The sequence below is a fragment of the Chlamydotis macqueenii genome, chromosome 1, assembly GCF_036417535.1.
Source record: "Chlamydotis macqueenii isolate bChlMac1 chromosome 1, bChlMac1.mat, whole genome shotgun sequence".
Lineage (NCBI taxonomy): Eukaryota > Metazoa > Chordata > Aves > Otidiformes > Otididae > Chlamydotis > Chlamydotis macqueenii.
This window is the reverse complement of record NC_141556.1, coordinates 157,649,633-157,673,474: the sequence shown is the minus strand read 5'-3', so window position 1 is coordinate 157,673,474 and position 23,842 is coordinate 157,649,633. Positions and strand designations below refer to the sequence as shown.

The following is a 23,842-nucleotide window of genomic DNA, read 5'->3' as shown; positions in this document are numbered from 1 at the left end:
ATCTTTTCTAAAAGCACAGGGAAAAAATAGACAGTATTAAGAGATGATTAATGTTCAAAAAGCAAGGGAAGAAAAACCTAATACCTAGCAGTGCAGTGGGAGAAGATTGTAGCCAAAATAAATCATGAGAAGCATTTGTTTAACATTTGGCACTGCTGAAAAGAATGGACAAATGTGGGCACAACTTCATGTGCTCAGAATTATACTTCACTTTTGACCCATGCTCTTCATTGGAATGCCAAGGTATGCCCTCCTTATATGTCCTTGGTGGTTGAATATTTTCTAAATGAGATTTTAATGCATTTCTGGTTTTTTTTTCCCCAATAATGGACTATTGAAATTATATGCAATGCTCAGTTTGTTTTTAAACATGTACAAGCTAATGCATGCTTGAATACTCTGATTTTATACACCTCTTATTTTTGCGGTGAGTTTACCCCATATGCTAACAAAAGTTTTGGAGAGGTTGGTGACTCAGTTTCAGGGATTACTAGCTGGTATTTAACAATTTAAATATATACTGTGACAACCTATGGAACTGTTGTTTCCCATTTATATTTTCTGTGTCAAGTGAACATCTGCATTGTTTTGTGGAGAGAGGAACCAGATTTCCTACTAGACAGAAGTCTAAAGGAGATGATGGTTAATGATACTTCTGATCTTGGCTTAGGGATTCATAAATTACTAGAGAACTTTCCTGTCTAACCAAAAGACTGAAAAATATGTTTTTGACTTAAATCTGAGGAAACTAATTAACTTTGTTTATGCTTTCTTGTTGAGATGCTGCTGTGCAAAGCACACCTACAAAGAATTTATTTTAAACTAAACTTTTAACAAAAGCTGTAGGAAGAATGTGCAAGTACATCCCTTATTTTGTTACGTATATAAAAACACCATTAAATAAAATCGTTATCCATTCAAATTAACTAACTGTACTTATCATGAAGTTATGGATAAATTATGTTTTTAAAACCATATACACACTTTTGATAACAAATATTAAAAAAATAATCAATCTATCATTAATATATAACACTAAGTGTAGTTATTTCAGATAAGAAAGTACATCTTCTAGGAGATCCTTGGTTTGAAAAAAGTCCTTGGATCACCAGTCAGTCATTCCTCAAGCACAATTACTGAGTAATGCTAATTTCTCATGATGCTACTAAATTTCACTTAAGTGCAGTCATTGTGGGAGGCTTGAAGTTGTTTTATGAGTCTGTGTCCCCTTTTCTCCCCTCAGCTCACTATGCAAAGGAGGTATAGCACAAATTTATTAGCTTCTGACTCAATGGTGACTACATAGTCATCGAACAGGCTTTGTACAGTGAGTTGGCTTGAATTAGGCATAGGTTCTTCTGTGTGCAGCTCATGTACAGATTGTGCCAGGCTTGTCATTTTGACCTTTTGAGCATTAGATTTACTGTTCTGTCAATAATATCTAAAACCCCTGCAGTATTTGTGGGTTTTTTTTTGAGATGGTAGTGGTGAAGCCAAACATCAACTGTTTAATCTCACAGAGAATCAGGAATTCTCCTTCAGTCAGTTTTACATCATTACTTTTGGGCTTATGGAATCCAAAGGTCATGTGGAGCCACGGACTATGGAAGATGCCAGTGAAGGGTATCTGGGCCAGCATTTATTAGTGGTAGTGGACATCAAACCGGCTCAAACTCAGGAAACAGGGTTGTGCTGATTTTGACTGGGATAGAGTTAATTTTCTTCATAGTAGCTGATGTGGGGCTATGTTTTGAATTTGTGTTGCAAACAGCATTGATAACACAGGGATGTTTTTGTTATTGCTGAACAGTGCTTGCACAACATCACGGCCTTTTCTGCTTCTCACACCATCCCACAAGCGAGCAGGCTGTGGGTGCACAAAGGACACAGCTGGGACATCTGACCCCAACTGACCAAAGGGATATTCCATACCATATTATGTCATGTTCAGCAGTATAAAACTAGAGGAATAAAAAGGAAGGGAAGGCATTCAAAGTGATAGCACTTGTCTTCCCAAGTAAATGTTGTATGTGATGAAGCCCTGCTTTCCTGGAGATGGCTGAACGCCTGCCTACTGATGGGAAGTAGTGAATAAATTCCTTGGTTTGCCTTGCTTGCGTGCATGGCTTTTGCTTTGCCTATTAAATTGTCTTTATCTCAACCCATGTGTTTTCTCACTTCTACCATTCCCATTCTCTCCCTCATCCCACTGTGGGGGGAGTGAGTGAGTGTCTGTGTGGTGCTTCGTTGTGCTTAGTTGCTGGCTGGGGTTAAACCATGACACTGATAATAGCTCAGTTATTTCAGCTCTCGAGCACATTAACACAGACGTGAGTTTGTAATCTTTCTTTCTCACATGAATGTAGTTTTTAATGTGTCTACAAGTTTTAGTGTCTATGTAGCTAAATATGTGAAGCTCCTTTGTATTTTTTTTCCTTCTCTGCAAGTTATTTCATAGAAAGGGATTATTCATGTCTCAGGTGTAATTTTTTTGTATATGTGCAGTATCTGTACAAAAGTCTACACTGGGAAAGTAACATATGGAAAAAGGGTCTACTAGAGAAGCCAAAGAATACTTGCTCTGCCTATTAAAAGACCTTCCTACTTAAAAGTTGATTATTTTTGTTTTTTAAAAAAAATGAGAAACCATTTGGTTAAAAATAAGTAAGGAATGGTTCACAGAACCATTGAATTATTAACGAAAACCCTGACTCTAGACTGTTTTGATGGATAGAACTAATTTATCTCTGTCTCCCTGAGATATTTATATCATCTGTCTAAACAGCGTGAATCACATTTAAAATTATATCAACTTGTGCCACCTCCGGGGTAACAAACTGGAGCTGATTCAACTGAGTGTTGCTTTCCTTCATTTTAATCATTCACAATATCTAATTGATTCTTATTACAGTTGAGTCTGTTCACTTTACAGGGAATTTGAATTCATAGCTAAGAGGGGGAAAAAGGAAATGGCATTAATCAGCAGTATCATTTTAAAAAAAAAAGTATTTTGTACCCTTTTAGTACAGGTAGAGGAAAATGCATGTTGTCTTTGATTCTTGGAGTATGTGTATGTATACATAGACACAAGCTTATTTATACTAATTACACATATGCAGTAATAAAACACAAAGTTTTTTACATATATAAACATGGGGTTTATATACTCTTCAAGTAAAAGACTCAAACTATGAAAGACAATTTGGTCTCAGAGCAGTGTCCAGTACATAAAAGTGCTAAAACCATGTATTACCCTTGCCATGTGTTGCAACTGGAAACAATGAAATTGGAGTAGCAGTGTTTTGGAAATTTTCATGTCTTACATATTATTTCTTTAAACAATGACCAAAAAAAGATGTCAGACTTTGCCATTAAATGAATTTCCAAAATTTCTTTTAAAGTCAACTGAGACTTTTTAATATTAAAAAATAAATATTCTATATTACACTGTTTAAATACATACTTGCTGAAAAACTTGGTTTCTAATGCCTTATTTGGGATTTAAGCAGAAGCCGGATGGACATGTAGAAAAGGCTACAAAACCATATTACCTGATACACAGAGTTGTGTGCAGAGAAATTTTAAGAGCACGGGAGACAATCATCTCACCTATATCCGTCTCTTGCTGTGACTCGTCTGCAGTACTTCATAGAACAGTGAGAGAGAAAAAATTCAAAAAAATTAAACAAAAATGGACCATGTAAAAAAGTAAAAATCCTTCCTGACCTCTTTTAGAAACTGTTGTTCTGAAATTCTGAAATACAGGCTTAGAGTAGTATATATTAAGAACAACCTATGACTACCATGTGCAATTAAAGTATTTTATAAGCATTACTGTAACTTAAATTCTAATCTAGGCAGTGGAATTTCAATTGACAGTAAGTGTAGTTTTAAATTTCAAGATTAAGCAAAGCCATGTATGATGACATTTTTGGATAGAGAAAGATAACTGTAGTCTCAGTAGTGAACAGTATTACTTTTTGTTTTCTCTCCCACCTGCTCCCAACCTAATTAAGAAAAGTTTGAATTCTTTAGACAAAGTCTGATATTTTTATCTTCCTGAAATAGTTTTCTACCAATATTATTTCATTCATTTTGTCTAGAATATCCTCCAGAGGGCAATATTTTGATCTTTTTTTTTTTTAATTTCAATTTAATTTTCTAGTCTATTTTCACTTCGGAATATATTGATTTTAAAGTATTGTTTGATCTGATCCATAGTTTCTTATTTCTATTAGTGTAATAAATAACATTTTTTTTTCTCTAATGAGAGCCCATTACTTACAGATCATATATGAACTTGAAGTTTTTTCTTAAAATATTTTTCTGCAAATGCTAATACTTTTCATCTCCAAATTTAGCAATAGTACTTTAAAATCAACTTATCTGTACACCTTATTTTGGGATATAATTAGAAAATTTTAAAACTGTTCTATTCACATTGACTGAAGTGATAGAGAACACAATGAAGTATTAAGTTCCTTATGTCAACAAGAAATAAATAGGTTATTGTTATAAATAATATTGCAGAGAGTATATAATAGAAATATCCATTTTATCTAATTGATTTATAATCAGAAAATTAAATAATATCAGCAGTCATGCCCTCACACCCATCTCTGGCATATTTTTTATATTTTAACATGGGTTCTGATTGATTTTCTCTTTTTAGAAAGCTATTGAATATTTGTTTACTAAAACATTGTGCTACCCAATCCCTGCAACACATAGCACAAGAAGTGTGGTAGCATTTTTTTTTTTTCTGCTTTAAATACCAGAGAGCTTTTCCTTAAGAAATATATACAATAGTTTGGTTGGCTTTTATCCATACTTCTGTTGGAGTTGTGATTTAACACCAACAGATGTATGCTTTTTTTTTTTTTTGTTAAAGTGCATCCAGTAATAACTAAATCAAGATGACTTGTCACCACTTTTTGTTTTAACTCTGATAATCCATTTCAGATGGACTTAAAGGAGCGGGAGGAATCCAACCACTAAACAGAGCTGAGAGGAAAACTGTGTTACAGACCCCGTGTGCTCTTGCCACAGTGACTCAGTTGCTCTCTCAGGCTGCCCAAAAGCCAGAGCTGAATATTTTTATCTGTTATTCTGGGCTCCTTCAATGTCTGGACACCGTATATAAACACAGAGAAGTTGGCTTAACCTAAGAACATCTAAGTTCAAAGTTTTTTTTTTTTCATTTTTAATAGCCTTTTGAGAAATAAATAAGGTTAAGTTTCTTTTCCTCCTTGAAGTCCTTGAGGCTTACTGTGTTGCTTTGAAAATCTCTGATGCAGTTCTTATTAGGGCTGTGGCTTGTTGATAAAGGGGCTTCAGTGGCAAAATTGTCTTGAACTGTTTTACTGTCATTAGATGGCTGTTTTCCTTCAATTTCCCCCTGTTTTTATTGAGAGTTGTTTCTAAATTCAAATCAGTCCCCTTAACCAATCTATAGTTTAGCCTCATAGTGTCAGCATAGGGAGATAAATAAGTGATTGGGATGTAAAGGAGCAGCCAGTGTTTTTGTGAAAACCTCAGCATTGCCAAACCCAATTTCAGTAGGGGCAGAATCCCTGGGGTATATTGCAAAGATCTAGAAGATGTCTGGCTTTTTTTTGGAGATAGCACGACATAAACAACCAAGACTCCAGTCAAGAGATTCTTTTCGAGCATATTGACATAGAAAATACAGTAATGATACTAGCTTTTTTTTTTCAGAAATTGCAACAGAAACTACAGCTCCCACCATTCTGAAATAAGAGACTCAGAGATATGCTTCAGCTGAATGCAAGGCATAGTTATTAAGAATCTCAAATGCAGCTAAACAGAATAGGCCATTGTGCTAATCTTATCCTAGTGCAATCTGAAATATTTTTGCTAGCTTTACATTGGTCTAAAGTAGCAGAATCTGCTTCACTAACTACAGGAAAGGAAGCCATCCGGTTGGAAAGAACAATTTAAAACATCTTCACTGTGCTGGTCTAGGTTGAAAGTGGAAAAAAAGTTTTAATTTTTTTACTTTACTGAAATTCTCAACTCAATCATCCTTCCTATCTAGCATCCCAGTTTACAGTGGAAATCTATAACAACAAGTTCTTCATATTTCTTCACCTATTTCATGAAGTGTTTTTTAGATTTGAAAAGCACTTCATGAATCACTCAGTGGTTGCTAAAAATGAATAGTAATGAGCCCAATTCAATTATCATGCCAGCTGCTGATTTCCTTCTGATGGCTGATTTTATGCTATAGAGAGGAATCTTTATGCTAAATCTCACCTGACTGTAGGAAATTGATTCCTTTACAATTTTACAATGAGAATTGCCCTCAATTGTGTTCTTACATAGAATAATTGGGCTTTAGTTATCAAAAATAAGTGACAGTGAGGACATTTGTATGTATTTTAATGTCTGGTCAAACTGCCTGGATCTTTGTATTCCAATAACAGATTTCTTTTGTAGTGAGAGTTACTGTGCTATAAGTAATGCTGCACAACCACATAAACAGGTACTCTGCCAAAGGCGGTAACTCCAAGGGGGTTGACTTAATGAACTAAGATTTTATTTTAGAGCTTGATCCTTGCAGTTTAAAAAGCACATAATTATAGTTTTACAATTGTCCCTAGACAAGGAGTGCTCTTTTCATCTTACTGAGGAGGAGAGTAAATGTAATTTTAAAGATACTACATTGCCTCATTGGAGGATGGTTTGTTTGGCTGTTTTTTTTTTTTAAACTAGCTATCTCTAATCTTATATAACATCTGAAAACTCTGAAACACCAAGAAATTTGTCCTTACAAAAATTTCTATGACAAAATCAATTCTCATTATTGGCTTTATAAATAAGATCATTTAAGATCGTCTCCTAGAACCCTTATGATGCTGTCCTGTGCCTAAGGTTATCCAGAAAATGAAAGATCCAAGAGTTGAACTCAGTCACCTTTCTTTCAATTCAAGGTCTTAATCTCAAGATCAGTCTTTTCTTATTTTTCTTTTCTGCAAAGTGTTTCTAAGGAGCCTGCATTTTTGTGCCCAACCATTGCTCAGTAGAAAAGATAATCACGACACATAGGCATGCATACATTCACACATGCTTTTAGGTGACAAGAGCATGGTAAGTAACAAAACAAGAAATTTGTTTTGACTTTTTGCATTGCTTATGAAAAATTTAACCACTAGGATTCAGCAGAGATTTCAGCCATCGTGAACACTGGTATGAAATTAAAAAAAAAAAAAATCAACCAGAACTGGTACAAAGGTGGAGAGAATCTTTTCCAGTTGAAGGCACAGAAATAGCAATAGTACTACTGAATGCTGCAGTTCCTGTAGGCACATAGAAATGGAAGCAATGCTCAAATTCGGTTTCTGATTTACCCAGTAACTATGTAATATAATTGTTTTTATAAACTGGTGGAGTACAACCTATAACTGAGCTGTTATCCTTCTCCCTTTTTATTCAAAGTGTCAGAATATTTAAAATCTGACGTAGATTGTTGTATAGATAAGTAGTGTAAAAGAAAATAAATGAACAAATCTTTATTTGCACATATACATGTCTAGTGATACACCAAACTCCTAAGTCCCAGAAGTTACATTTCTATATCCTATTCAATCATTGTATGTTTCCCAGTAGTTTGGTGAAGAAAGGCAGCCAGCCTCTGAGGACTGTTCAGGCTGCACAGGACCTGTGGGGCTCAAGTTCCTATCTCTCATGATGGGTTACAGAGAGATCCCAGCGAAATCAGGCTTCCAAATTGGTGCGTTGAATATATACAGTTCAGATGTGGATTCAGAACTTCTTGTCAGAGATTTTAGCTTTGTTTCTTTGCTCTTGGACCTAAGGTATGCAAATATGTAGTAGAAAAACGTTTTTAGAATGCACTTAGAATGAAATTAAGAGTCTAAGGGCAAAAGCATATGATCAGAGCCAAATGATTGTGGTTTAAATTACCTTCTTTGAGCAGAGACGTTTTAATTCCTAGCATATTGCAGCTTTGCAAATGGCTAAAATTCTGCAAGTGTTTTTCCTGAAAAACTTTACTCATCCTTCTGAGGTTGAGAGACCTAATGGTACTTTTCCACCATGAACTGAACCCATGTCCATTTCACTTACGTTGTGTATAGCACTTGAAATACAAGACCCTACTGCTATGTCTTCAATGAGTATGTCTCAGACTCTTTTCAGCTAAAGACTTAGTCATACCATCTTTCCAGGGCTGACATACTTATACACTCAGGCTTTTCTTCTTGTTTCCAACTGGGGAGGCCTTAGCCTATGGCATCCTTGTCCCTCATGTGTGACCCTGTGCTTTGTATTTCTATTTTCAATTCACTTCTATTACATCAGGCCTTCACACTGTCAGTCCAGTTCATTCTGTATGATTTTCCGCCTTCACCTTTCTACTCAGGGCCTGCAGGTTTCTGTCATTGGCATATGGTGTTAGCATACATGTAATTTTGTATCAGTATCAGTATTTTGGTTCCAAAAACATCCTTTGGAACATCACCAGTAATCTTCTTCTATGCCAGTAATATCCCTTTTGGTTATTTCATTCCCCTAAACTAAGTTGGGATTCTTTTACATTTCTAGAATACCTTTTTCAGAATATTTTTTTTTACCCAAGTGGCATTGTATTCAATATATATGATCATATCAGCTAGATTTCCTGTGCTTCTTTTCTTAAAATATCAGTCATCTTATAAAAAGTGATGCCAGGTTAATTTGGCATAATGATAGTCTATTTTTGGGATGAAGCTGTTATTCATTATATTCCATTTTTCATTACCTCAGTGTCTCTAGCTATGCAATGCTTCATAATTGGTTTCAAGTCCTTGCACAGCTCATGAGGTCAGAGCCACTTGTTTTTGTGTTGCCTGGATCACGTACATCCCTTTTTCTTAAAAGAAAAAAAAGTTAGATTTTTTATTTTTCAGACATTCGATTGCCAACCTGATTGATTCATTAAAAGTCTTCATTATTAACCTGGCCTTTCATGTGCAAATATTCTAAGTACTCTCGAGTGGAGATTATGGGGTCTCGCCCTCCTGGTCTAGACACTTCCTTAAAAACAGTTTTATGTCATTGTTTTGTTCTCATCTTAGATGAGTAATTTTCATTTCCACAGTCTGTATCATTAGCCACACTGCATTTGCTACTGTAGTCAACATCCCCATATTAATTTTGTTTTGGACTGTCTGTAAGTTATCTTTAATCTTAACTGCTTTTTGCTGCTTGGTGAAGCCACTCTTTTTCCTGTTTTCTTTTTATTTGGATGATGAAAGTACACTTCAGTACTTGCAATTTTGCAAGATCTGACCCTGCCTAACATTTTCTGTTCTCACTTTCTCCATATATTTTCTGACATCTGACAGTTTCCCTTGCATATTAGTTTAATTTTCCACCCTACAAGCTTTCTGCATACTCCAAATATACTCTCTGAGGTGACTGCTCATCTAGTTAGAAACGGAGCCCTTTATTATAAAAAGGTTTTTCCACATGTTTGAAGCTGCAAGTTTTTCACAGCCCACAGCCACAGTCTTTTTTCTTAAAGGAATTCTAGCACTTCCTTGAGTCTTCATTATTTCCCTTATTTTCTGATTTTTTGAAGTGAAAATCTGATTTATTTTTGTTTAGCATTTATTCATGTTACAGCCATTTTTAAAAAAAATCGAATAAGTAAGTCATCACTTACTCTGAGATACAGCTTTCTTGATCAACTATTTAGTAAAGTCTTGTAGATCAATTTTCTTGTGTTATGTGTCACATTCTCAGATACCTGGGTCTACCCCTTATTGTTAGAATTTTTTTTTCTGGGAAGTTACAATATCACCTCACTGTTTTCATAGTGCTATTTACTCCTCATTTACTATTTCATAGTATTATTTGCTTTCTAAATAATGTAGAGATTTATATACAACAAAAGGAATCTTACACAAACCTTTCTGAAGGGAATCTGAAACCAATTAGAAACCCTCTCTGATTTTCTTACAGCTTATCACATACTTGCTTTAGAGTTCATCACACCACAATTTTTGCTGTCAGGAAGACCATAACATTGTGTCGTAGTTCAGGTACATGTGGATGTGGGAAATGAGCAAACTGACTTGCAGATCTACTGCATTGTCTATCTGACAGAGAAGATACAGTGAGTTATGCAAGCTATTGCAGGCAGTTTTATGGCCTTCTACACTTCAATATAGTCCTCTCATCCAAATTTTTGGACAGAATATTGCCATTGCTTTACAATTAAAAAAAAAAGGCAAAATTAGGATATTGTATGGGAGTGGTCAAGGTGAAAATCATTAATACGAGCTTACAAATTGATATTGGTTACATTCCTTATAGTTCCTTTCAGCTGCATGCAAGAGACCTTCCATTATTTCTCTCAGTTTAATTTAATTAAAAGCAAATAAACTGCTTTTTATGACTATTCTGATGGAGGTCTTTTATCCATTTTTTTTTAAGAAGACTGTGTGAATTTTAAGTGAAATTATGTTTCTCCTTTATGCACTGTATGTTAGATCAGTGCATCTCTAACTGAGAGAGCTTAGTGCTGCCAGACCATCAGCGCTAACCAGCAGTGCCTTCTGCCTTACTCTGTCATTTAGACATGGGAATGGGAAAATCAGTCCTCCTTTTATTAGAGCATCTTTTCTTAACCAGCAGACATCAAAATGTTAAATCACAAGAGTGCCTAACATGGAGAATGCAAAGTTACTGTGATAAGTAACCCTTGAAAGGAAGGAAAATACAACGAGATGGTTATGCTTTGTCTTTAGTTTTTTTAAATTACCCTAGGAGTTATCACCATTTTCCAGAATGGCTTATGCTGTCGCCTCTCAGTGAAGCAGAGTAATCACAAGAGTAGATTTTTATTATATATTTTATATCCTACTTTTTTTTTTTCTTGTCCTTTACCAACAAAGCATTATTCAGCAATTTTTAAGGTGGCAACTCCTGTTTTAAAATAAGAACTAACATGATTCTTTTATATGTTTTTGAACTATGTTTTTTTTTCCAGCTATTAAACTGTATCTTGTCTTAGGACCATCTTGGAACGCAAACAAAATTTTATTCAGCAGGAAAATATATTCCTTTTTCCAGTAAAAATTTTCTGTTTGCAATAGTTATTTAAATTCCTTCCTATTGGCAGCAGACTGGGCTTGTATTTTCAGGCACTTGACTCTAAATGCAGGCAACACACATTTAAAATAAACTGCTATAAGATTCTATTTTTGAAATATAGTGATTTGAATGGAATCTTCTTCTGTCAATCAGATATACATTCAAATAGTATTTATTTTAAAATTGAATATTCTAGTTTAAAAGACTGGCAATTATTTTCACATTTACTACTTAGAATTTTAAAGAAATGTGGAGAATTAAGTGATAGAAATTTACACCTAGAATTTAGCGTAGAACATAACACCTAATGTGCAACATAAATAGTGTAAATTGTCAATTTGTCTGCATATTTGGCTATTTTTCAAGAAAACAAAATAATTTTTTTAAAACAAACTTTCCTTACTTTTGTAATTCTTCATGCTATTAAATATATTACAATTTTTAGCAATATATTATTCAATTGATAGAAGGCTAGCATGCCATGTCCTAACAGATTGAGCAGCTGCATTGGTTTTTTAAGATACTTCACACTTAGCAAATAATTATAAGTAAATATAGTCCTGTGAGTATCAACATATACTACATTGCCAATATTGTGCCAATATTTAAAGAAAAAATCCAGTTTTGCAGCAGCAACCAAGTAGAGTCTAAGTGGGTGGGAGAGGGCTGGAGGAACCGGTAGCCAGAGGAGGCTTCAGGAAGAAGGATTTGCGCCTTTCAGTAGAGGCAGGAGCTGAAGCTGCTGCTGCATGAGGGAGTTACTGCTTGCTGCTGTAGCTGGCCCTCTCCATGTTCCTTTTCAGGGTTTGTACCATAATAGTTAATCCTGTATCTTCAGGCTGCAGTTCCTAGTGGTTCTTTGCCTACAGCTGACCAAGGAAGTAAATGGAATCTCTGCACTTGGAGTTTTGTTGTGTTAATAATAGTTAGCGGTAGAAAAATCTGGGAATGAGAAAGATATGAAGTGGTAAGAAAGCCCATTGTTTATACAGGATGTTTTAGTTCTTTACTCCTTCTTAAAATAAGAATTCATATGTAGACCTATCAAAATTACATACATTAGATTTCAAAGTCGTGGTGGTTTCAGGTGTCTCCTCATATTTAAGAACTTATTTATTTATTTCAATTTTTTAATGGCATATGGACTACATTAAGTGACTCTGTTAATCATGTTCATTTAAAACTATAATTGATGGAATCTATTTTAAAAGCTGTATTAGAAAATATCACTTTCTGAATGAAAAAAAGGACTTGACACACTCTTTCCTCCCATTGCTAGGCCATGGGAAGTGTGACTGTGGGAAGTGCAAATGTGATGAAGGCTGGTACGGTGAAGCTTGTCAGTATCCAACTACTTGTAATCTTACACGGAAGAAAAGCAATGAAATGTGCAAGAATTCTCAAGATATCATCTGTTCTGGTGCAGGTAAGATGTCTTTTGTTGCTTTTGATGGATTGATGTTCTCCCTATGTTATCTTGAGAATCGCTGTAATTTCTTTTCTAATTAGGAATTTTGTAGAGTATGTTTCAAGAGATTGAGAAATAACTGCATGTATACTAAAATGCTTAATTTTCCTATAGGCCTATTCCTGTGCATATGATGTGCACTGATTCAGAATGCCTACTTTAGTACTCTAGTTTATCCATAACTATTTTAGGTTGATGAACTGCAGCTGTGTCATGTATTTTGCCCATCAAAAGGTTATGGTAATGGCATTAACACAGAAAGTGACTTTTTTTTTTTTTTTTGTATTTGTGTTGACGGCATGCAGAAATTGCATTTGAAAGTATTTTTCCAGGACATTTATAAGCTGTACAATTTATTGAGACACTTTTGAGCTCTAACAATGATTATTAAAAACAATTGTGGAAGATCTGCTGAATCATTTTAATAGTTTTCTGGTTTGGTAACTTTCCTTTCTCTAATTTGTTGATTTTATAACTCATCCTAACTTAAATAGGAAGTCCTATCCTTAAAAAGATTGGGGGAAAAAGAAACAGTCTTTTAGAAAACTTGACTGCAGAATGGTAAAATTTTGAAGGGCCTTTGCTACCAGTCAGGTTTGAGACCAGAAGCTGCCTTCCAGTTTTTCCGTTATATTGATCTCAGAGTGAGATAATGTTTCAGAAACCCTGTTTCTGGTCACAATTTCTAGCCTTCAATTTCTGTTTGGGTACCTACATTTTCATACAACTGAATTTCTCACAAGGTAGTTGCTGACATGAGCAAAGAACCCAAGGGATTTGTGGGACTTGCCGCAGAAAAGCTAGGCTCTCACAACAAGATGTGAAACCAATTTAACATAACATTTTAAGCATACAGCATACTGAGTAAATTATACATTGAATTTATGACAATAACATAGGTTATATGAAACTCATCATTGTTTGGGTAACAAATGAGAGACATCTCAAAAATAAGCATAGTTCATTTTGATCAGTCAAAGCACTTTAAAAAAGAATGTTAAGACCTTTTTTTCTTTTTCTTTCCTTGGCTAAAAGTGGCCCAGTCTGGCTATCATTGAGTCTTGACAGGAAAACCAAGGTATCTGATCCACCACTAGAAGTGGCTAAGATGGAGTGTTTGTGAGATCAGGAGAAGGATAAATGCTTTCAGTTTTGCTGGTATTAAACAGGTCAGAAATTCCAATGAGACTGGCTAGGGAGTTTGGGGTAACTTTGATGTGCTGTAGCCATATATATTTTGTCTTGATGGGACTACCTTTCGATCTACTGCCAACATTGCCTTTGGGATCTGAGCTCTGTTTTTTAATTGCCAGTAAAGGATGGGAAGGGATGACATGAGTTGTTGCAAAAACAGTCCTCTGTTACACAGCTAACCATTTAAAATTGTTTTAATGAACCAATCAAGATCCACCTAAAATTTAACTTTTCTGACTCAACTGTTCCAAATAATTTGTCAGAGCAACTAGGACATTGTAACGAAACTGAGATTCTCTATGTGAGCAAGTGTCTTTATCATAGCTCGAATGTTCTTACAAGATCTACTCTTCTCTGATACATCACCCACAAACTGAAGAAAAATGAGGCCTAAAAGCTTAAACTTAGATTGAGTCAAAGTCCTGAAATAACAAGATACTATTACAGAGATTCCTACAGTTCTTCAAATGAATGAAAGAACTTGTAATGTGGACATTAATACCACTGGAAAAACATGCATTTTGCAGCAAAATTGTTGATATACTATTATAATACTTGTGATTTCTTTAATAATGCTATGAATGTATTTCTCTGCAAATAGCTTGTATGTTGTATAATTAATATATTACTGTGGCAATTCCTTTCTAGCTTAAGTCCTTTTTTCCTGACATCTGATCATAAGATCGTCATGCAGATGTTCTTACCTTCCTTTGATTCCTGGCTTTTTCTCCAAAACTGTACTTATAACATCTTAATCTCAGATGATAGCTGTAGAAAAGAGATTAGAGTCCAAAGGAACTTTGTGAACTTAGGCAGACATATTTTCAGATCCTCAGTAGCCAAGCCAAGCCCTGTTACTCTCATGTGAAACTGGACAAAACCAGACTTCATTCATGAGAAGATGACTAAATTAAATTTTCTCTTTTCAGTAGGCAGAAGATATAATTTCCAAAGCTGATGTCATACCTCAGTTACATGAAGTCAGACAGACAATTCTAGGAGTGAATTTTACTTAAGAAAATAAGATGCTCCTTATTAAAAATGAACCCCTTGAATGTAAATATTTATTTACAGCTAAGATTAGGCTTTTTATTGATATGTATTGTTTCTGTGTCTGTCTTTATTTGGCTGGATGATCTTTAGATTTCAGCATTCTCAGAAATAAAATATGTACTTGATGGACTAATGAAACTCTTTTTGTAAACTGTAGTCACTGAGTACTGTCTTAAATCCTTACAGGCACATGTCAGTGTGGCAGATGTAAATGTGCAAACTCAGAAGGAAATGGACTGGTCTATGGTAAATTTTGTGAATGCGATGACAGAGAATGCATAGATGATGAGACAGAAGAGATTTGTACAGGTACGTATTTTAGTGATTTCAAGAAGAATGGTTAAGATTAATACAGGCTGTTATAAAGTCATTTAATTGTGTGGACCTACAAAGTGTCTTTACTGAATGCATGACTTAAAATAAAAGAAACTATATTTGCAAAAATTTAGCTTGCAAATGGCAAGTGGGAATTTCAGATGCAAAAATCAGCTAAGTAGGAGGTTAAAGAATGAAAAAATCCTGTGACATCCTCCTCTTTTTGAAAGAACTGCAAAGAGGATTATACAAGGTAATTTACTAAGGTAATTCATAGATTAGTATGTCTGTCTTTGGTAGAATATAGGAAATGTGAATGCTTTGTGGCACAGATGAGAGCAAGATGGAGGACAAGGAAAAGGAAAAAAAAGAAAAAAACCCAAATAGATTATTAAGAATTTCGTCAAGGAAGCAAAAATTAAAAATAACAAGAATAAATGTACGATGAGGACTCAGAAGCAATTGAGGAGATAAAAAGGGAAAGGAATGAATGAAGAAAAATTTCATCTGTGTCATAGTTTACCCTCACTCGGGACCAAGCTACGCAGTCTCCCATTCTCTCACTCCCTCTCCAAGGGAATAGGGGAGAGATAATATGACAAAAAGGCTCGAGGTTTGAGATAAGGACAGGGAGAGATCATTCAAGTTACCATTAAGGGTGAAACAGACTTGACTTGGGGAAAACTATTTATTATTCTTGAAACCAAAGCAGGATAATGAGGAAGAGCTGCTGGCCAGCTTTGATTCTGTCAGGGCTGTAGCCCTCTTAACCTGATCTCTGTCCGCTTGGACAATCTCTCTGTAATCCTCCCAGACTACCTGTTCTTGCTTCCACCCTCTGTAGGCTTCCTTTTTGTTTTTAAATTGATCCAGGAGCTCCTTGTTCATCCATGCAAGCCTCCTGGCGTTTTTGCCTGACTTCTTCTTTGCTAGGATGCATCGCTCCTGAGCTTGGAGGAGGTGCTCTTTGAATCAATTCTTACGTGGGGCAGAGTTGCAAGAGGCAGTGGCAGATTGTATCATTTAACTCATATTTATTTGAGGACTATGCAAGTGTGAATGAAGAATGAAGTAGTGATGTTTTAATCTGCAAAAATTGCTGGTAGATTAAATTAATTTATTCCTTCACCATTTTTCTCTTTGTTCCTTGTCCACCCTTCAAGAACAACCTTTTGGTAATAAGCATTATTTTAGATTGTCTTTCTTGTTTAGTTACCTAAGTAAGATGGAATTTTTATCTTCTGTTATTTTTTGACATGTGACAAAAAAAAAAATGTAATGAAAATTCCATGTGTAATTGTAAAACCAGAAAAAAAATGCATTCCAGAGATCTAAATTTGCACTCTTGATAGTTAAGAATATAAGTTGACCAGACTGTGATCTCTATCAGGTCTACTAAGGTTAGCATACCTAGAGGGGAAAAAGGACAAGATCCTGACTTGATCCTTTTAGTAAAGATTTAACGTATGGCTTTCAGATTAGTATGAGTTGCAGCTACTTAATTTAAATGCTTTGTGTCATTGAAGCACATGGCAGAAGTACATTAGTGGACCAAAATGTTCAGGAGCTGGTTTCATCAAGCCTCAGGTGACTCACTTGTCTTTTTGGGAGATGTATGATTTGTTAAATGAACATGTAAAAGGTTCATTTTACTAATTCTTGTCTTTCGTGAACTGGTTTATCCATGTTCAAAAACCTTCTTAACAGGTAAGAAGGGAAGCCATATACAATGTAGACAGTTCATAGTAAATCAAGGTTCCTCTGCTGGAATTATCTGAGGAGTCAGAAACACATAATCCTTTCTTAGACATGCCAAGTACTGTGGGCAAGTGTGTCCTATCTTAACATTTAAACCTGGCTTAAATTTTAACCAATACATTTACTGTCTTACAAATTTACCTGTAAAGTTTAAAAAATTAAACTTACAAATATAAAAATACTGATCTATTTTCTTAGTGTTTATTGATTAGATTTAATCTGTGATTAAATGAAAACCTGTTCTAAAACAGACTTAAGGAAAGATATAATTCAGATATCCTTTGTTGTATTTTATGTAGGCATATATGATCTATAAATTTTCTCCACTCTGAGTCTAGCACTAAAAAATTTTAAAATGAAGAAATCAAAATAGTTAAATTGTTAATGCCTTTTAAAAACTTGCCTCTTTCTCACTGTATAAAATTTGTTTTGGCTTAAGGCCATGGAAAGTGTTACTGTGGAAACTGTTACTGTGAGGCTGGTTGGCATGGAGATAAATGTGAATTCCAGTGTGACATCACCCCCTGGGAGATCAAGAAAAGATGCACATCTCCAGATGGCAAAATCTGCAGCAACAGAGGTGTGTCATTCGCATGTTCCTAGTGCGCGTAGTTATATAGCTTGTTTATTTTACAATGTGCATTTTCTCCAGTAGGACATAAACTGGGTTTGCTTATAGTTTCTGGTTTGTTCTCACTTATTTCAAATTTGGATATATATTTCCAAGTGAGTGGGTAGATACCCGTCTTTAGGTAAAAACTTACACAAGTCCACACTCATTTTTGGATTAAGCTGACCCAAGTTGTTCTCATCTTTCATTTTTGTAGTAAGACTGAGCAGGATAATTTGTTAGTACATTTGCTTTGGTAAGAGGCTTATCCGGCAAAATAAAATATTAGCAATTTTTTAACTTTGAATGGGTTGGTGCTGTGAGGCCAACAGGACTGTGTGTCAATTCACTCTTCTAGAAGACTGAGGACCCACAACTGAATACGGAAAATGAAAACACAAAGCTTTTAGTTTCCACTGCAACCTGAAAAAACAACTATGAAATGTTCAGTAACAATGCTATGGAATGCATACAGAGCTGGAAAGGTAGATTTCACACAATACTTCTAACCACATGGGGTTTTATTTGCATGAAGTTGTGGAATTTGAATTTTCCCTTATACCTCTGTCTGATTTTGCTATTTTGGAAAAAAAAAAAAGCACAATATAAGGTTACTTTTCACTAGCTGCTATGTTTGACTTCACTGAACAAAGACTTTTTAAAAAATATATATATTTTTGGCAATATTCCAGAGTAATTATAGTAGAACATGAGTGCAAGTCACATAGACACCTCTCTGAAAAACATCTCTGACAAAACCTACTATAGTGTGAACATCTAATTATCCTGAGAGCATTTAGAAAACTCTCTTCTCTTAATTATGAGGAAATTGAAAGATGACTCAAATACAGAGATCGTGTAGCCTCATTTAGTCTTGGGACTTCAGCAGTAAAAAGTTTTCCAATTCTGGAAATAATAAATATCGAAGTGACTTCAGAGCAAATGCTTTCTTTGCACTGAGAAAGTAATTTCTTGTCAAAGTATTTTTGTCAAAGCAATTTTTTTTGAAATTTGAAATTTGAATGTGCACTTATTTCTTTAAATTTACATTGTAATTGGGGGAAATGAGGATGGATAGTATAGCTGATATTCTGAATAGCTACAAACTCCTATGAAGGAACATTAATGGGATACTTCTGTATTTTTAGCCTTTCATCTATTTGTGATTTTATCCACATAAATTTTTTGTAGAGCTTTGACTATATGAAGTTGCTTTCCAACACAATATTTCTACTCTCTTTAGTCCTATTTATTCATTTTTCTGTGTTTATACATCTTGTCATATATAGGTGCAGTTTATCTTGTCAGTCTTGAGCCCTCTAAAATTTAATTATTGAGACTAACCTTGCTGTCCAGCCTCCTTCAGTGCTAAGATGGATAAATTGTCTATATCTTTCCACCAACTGTCTAGTCAACTGAGACCAGATGTGAACATTTAGATTTTTTTAAACTTCTGTGAGAGATGTTTTGCATTCCGATACCCAGGACAGCTGATCCAAATTCACTTTGAAGTTGTTTCTGGGAGGATTAATCGCTCTCCAGAGGAATTTCCTAATTTTCTTTTTTTTCGTTTGTTTGTTGATGGTGTTTGTTTTTTTTTTCTCCTCAGTAATGTTACTGACTTGTGAAAGTACAAAAAATCAGGTGCAAATTTATTGAGGGCTGTCTTGGTGGCTTTAGCACTAAACAGGGCAGCAGATCTTCCTGCTTCATGTAACTGTCATGCATGCACAATTGTGTGGACCTTCTCTTTTCGGAGAATGTGCCCAAATCTATACGTACTCTTTAATCGCCCTGTCCTGTTGTCCTCAAATACATTACATTGTTCAGAGTAATCTGAATAAGAAGACAAAGGCTTTGGTGGAGTTGCAGAAGGTGAAGCTACTCTTCAGGAAATGAACTGCATCCACCCGTAAGGTTAGGCTATTTCTTTGTGCCTGTTGGTATCCCAGAAAAAGCAGTGAGTATATGGCCCTGAAGCGCATTTGGATTTCTGAGTAAGGAAAATGTCTTTTTTTTTTTTTGTTCTGACTTTTCCTAAGTAAGTGGAATGTATGTTCTCTGTATAGCAGTAAGATTGTGCTAAATTACTGTCCCTGTCATATTTCAGATTGCCTTTCTTATTGTAAACAACAGGGTGTGGCTCTGAATATTGACTTGGGAAAAGAGGAGAAATATCATTTTCATGTAGATCTGTGCTGATGTACTTCTTAGGTAAAGAATGACCTCCTAGACATGTTCAGCTGGATTAGAATTTGAATTCCCTTCTAGTTTAAATGTTTATGCTTTAACAATCATTAATTATACACTGTGCCCAAGCCCAAGTCATTTAAACAGCATTGATCTTTATTGTCATTAGTGTCAGGGCAAATTACTGTTGATACAAAAGATTTATGGCTATTCTTTGCACTGCATTTTTCTGTTAATTCCTAACAAGACTCAACAGCAAAAAGAAACTTGAATAGGAAGCAAACTTGTATTACTAAAGTATTACTAAATAATCATAGAAGCTTTTAAATCATAGAAGATGAGCTCATGATTAATGCTTGCAGCTTTGAAACAGCACTCCTGTAAGAGCAGAAAATTCACAAGTGTAAATTCCTGTACTCTAAATTGCTCAGTTAATCTTCTATCTCTATCTCCCCCCCCCCCCCCCCCCCCCCCTCGCCTTCCTAGGCACATGTGTATGTGGGGAATGCACATGCCATGATGTGGACCCAACTGGAGACTGGGGAGATATTCATGGAGATACTTGTGAGTGTGATGAAAGAAACTGCAAAGCAGTGTATGATAGATATTCTGATGACTTCTGTTCAGGTAAGGAATATATATAAAAGGAACTTATGTGTAGTTTTATAACAAAAACATCTAATTGGTCTGATCTTGCTCTTCCTTAATGCTCCAATTCTCATTTTCCCGGCTTAAAATATCACAAGCTTTAACTAGGTTTTTTTTTTGGGAGTGGATAATATGAATGTGTGGTCAAGCTACAAATCACTAACTATAAATCTTAGACACTTTCACCTTCCTTTTTTCTTCTTCTTGTACTTCAGAGCATTATATTCAAATTTGTTAATGTCCATCCAACCATCCAAGGTTTGCAGTGTATTTAGATTGATGTTTCATGTATCAGCTAACAAAAGCTGAGATTCTGATTGAGACCTTGCTTACAATTTTGTATAGTTACTGATAAAGATGCTAATACTGGGAAGGAGAGGAGAACTTTGATCAACACACAGCATGCAATTTGTACACACAGGAACTTTGCAAAAACAAATGAGGGTGGTTTCAAAGGGATTTGACAAATTACAGACTGTCAGCTCTAATGCATCCTGTAGGAATCTGAGCTGGCCTAATTAATAGGAAGAATGCAGTCACATCAAGGAAAATAATGGTGTGGTATATTATCCTCCTATTATTAGAATGAGAGATTCCTCATAGAAAAATCATAGGAGTTGTCTGTAATAGGGAGAAAAGGCTGAAACAAACATTATACATAAAATATTAGCTTCTTCTTTGCCTGTTATGAAGGAGAAAGGTTTCTCAACTATTGTGTTTGGGTTTTTTTTTTTTTTTCAGAAATATTAATGAATCACTGGCTAATAAAATGAGAAAAAAAAAGAAGCATTTCTAAAAATCTTCAGTGAATTCATTTGCTTATTTCTGTTTCAGCTACCTACAAATGTTACATAGGTTTATTTAATTAATAAGCTGGAAGGATGTAGAACAGCAGTCATGAGAGCACCAGGAGGATTAACTTCAGGATGTTGTCAATTTTTGAATGTATTATTGTGTTGCTGAGTATGTTTTTAGCACTCAGGGACTGATCAAAATGACAGCTAAGGAATACAAAGCTAAAAACCAACATGGTAAATGTGTTCTGTAGTTAAGGGTGAACACAAGAGTTTCAAACCTAATTAGATTAAAGCAAACCTGTGGCACCTAGAGCTAATGCTGCATCACTGAAACAGGGCTTGAACTCCCTCTTTCCCAGACCTTATTGCCATTGCTGCTGCTGCTGCCACCCAAGGTGGTAATGGTTGTAAGAAAGCAGTGAAAGAAAGTATGGCCAGTTAAAAATTAGTTGGGGGGAAGATGCCATTTTTGTAATTTTCCAAAATGTCAAATTGCCATTTGCCATTGGATTAAGGACTGGTACAGTGTCCTTTATGATACAGACATAATTGTAAATGAGCAAATCTTATGAGATACGAAAGGAGGTGCTTGTATGGCTTACTTGATGCAACTAAAACTGTGTTGAAGTATAGCTCAGTTTTTCTATCTAATCAGCAAAAATTTTAGTACTACTTATTATTCTTATCCCTTCCCTTCCCATTATGTTTTAGAAAAGCCTAATTTAGCCTTAACTGGCCATCCAAATATGCATTCTGCAAATAGATTGTGCGAGAAATTCATTTTCACATGATGCAGTATGAACAATGTCTTATAGTCCTGCTGTTCAGTCCTATTTCAGAAACGGACAAGATGCATACATATGAATTTTGGTTTATTTTGGTAGATAGACTCTACAATTAAATCAAAGATTTACTAGCAGAATTGTAATTGGACAGCTTTTTTATTTGTTTATGTGAAATAAATTTACTTAGTGCATCAAGTGTGCATGTGTTGGGAGTGTCTGCAAAATATCCTAATTTTTCTCAAAATTATTTCTAAATTGATTTAGGATGAATCCAAGAGGGATTAGTCAAATTAGGGAAAATAATCCAGCTCTCTTGAAACCTATATCAAACAGAGCTGATACAAAACTTTCCCTGTCTTGTTCTGCATACCTAACAGGTAGAGACATGAAATCATGTTATCCTGAGTAGCAGACTGAAATTATAGGAAATGTTTACATGTAAAGAGTTTTACTGTAACTGAATAAAATACTATATTTATTTTATAAACTATAAATGACAGGAGTTGACAGCCCTGCTGTGAAGATTTAACATCACACAGCAGCAGCTCCCTCCAGAAGCTTCATATGGCTTGGGGTGACTGTCAATTTGCAGTACCTCATATTGGCAACTGGATGCCTTCTTTTAACATCTGAAGTACTGTTCAGTGTGTTACTGAATGATTTTCTTTCAGAGGTGTTCGCAATATTAAAGTGATTCTCTTCCTTTAAAGAAGGAATCGTTTCATGACTTGACATAGAAAGAAAAAAGACTTCCATAAGAAAATTCCTACATTCACATATCTCATTAGCGCCTTTGCTGTGGCTCTAGCAAAGAAAATACAGTATGAAAGAATATCATCCTCTCGTAAGTATCTATCTGAATCAGGGAACAAATGTCCAGTTCACAACCTGTCAGCAGGTACATGTGAAAGCCACGGACAGAATCATAGAATGGTTTCATTTGGAAAGGACCTTAAAGATCACCTAGGTCCAACTCTGCCATGAGCAGGGGACACCTTCCATCAGACCAAGTCACTCCAAACCCTGTCCAACCTAGCCTTGAACACTTCCAGTGATGAGGCATCCACAACTTCTCTGGGCAACCTGTTCCAGTGTCTTACCACCCTCACAGTAAATAATTTCTTCCTAATACCTAATCTAAATCTACCTTCTAAATAAGAGGAAGCCTTTAATGCTTTTCAAGGAAAACAAATACTAATGTAATGAAAAGTTATTATTGTGAAATTAATAAGACTTTTATTCTGGGAACTACTCTGATAACTCTCAGAATGCTTGCTTCCTCCCATTTTCTCCTTGTGAACTGATAAATGCATGTTTTAGAAATATAATATAAGCCAGTCTTAAAATGCAAGTATGGTTAGAAAGAGATATAAAATCTGTGTTGCTATGGTTTTCAAGAAGAACTTGGTCAGACAAGCGGACATTAGAGCAATGCTTTTGGGTCCTGTGTCCAGTGAATGATGACTATGTGTAAATTGTGAGAGAAGATCCAACCTGCTATCAGAGCTCATTAAAATAAATATTTGATTTTGTGTTAAGGAATGTTTTTGCTTGTGCTTAAGCTTTCCTCATCCAGTGCAAGGAACATTTTGTGGTGCGAGAATCTCACTGCTTTGTGCAAAGAGCGTTAGGCTCATGATGAAGAGACCTGGGAAATTAGCTTGGTTTTTCTTGGTCTGCATATGTAAGCATTCATATGGAGGAAATAGATGGTTTGGATGGTTTTCTAGGTTATGGTCTCAGGAGGGATTCACCTCTAGCTTCTTGGCTGACACACTTTTTTAAAAAAACTTTCCAGAAAGCTATGGAGTTCAGTTGCTTTTCCTCACCTCAACTTGCACAGTGAAAGTTGCGTTTATGTTGCTATGTTTGGCCATGGTCAGGAAGAGTCAAGTTGGCTAAT

At 35.2% G+C, this 23,842-nt stretch overlaps 1 protein-coding gene across 1 annotated transcript in view; it reads left to right on the top strand.

Moving 5' to 3' along the window:
- ITGBL1 (integrin subunit beta like 1) overlaps nt 1-23,842 on the top strand; it is a 136,309-nt gene that overhangs the window by 43,447 nt on the left and 69,020 nt on the right. The window contains exons 3-6 of the mRNA XM_086741301.1: nt 12,401-12,547; nt 15,023-15,145; nt 17,349-17,489; nt 20,196-20,336. Of these exons, the coding sequence (XP_086597427.1) occupies nt 12,401-12,547; nt 15,023-15,145; nt 17,349-17,489; nt 20,196-20,336 (552 nt within the window). The remainder of the gene's footprint in view (nt 1-12,400; nt 12,548-15,022; nt 15,146-17,348; nt 17,490-20,195; nt 20,337-23,842) is intronic.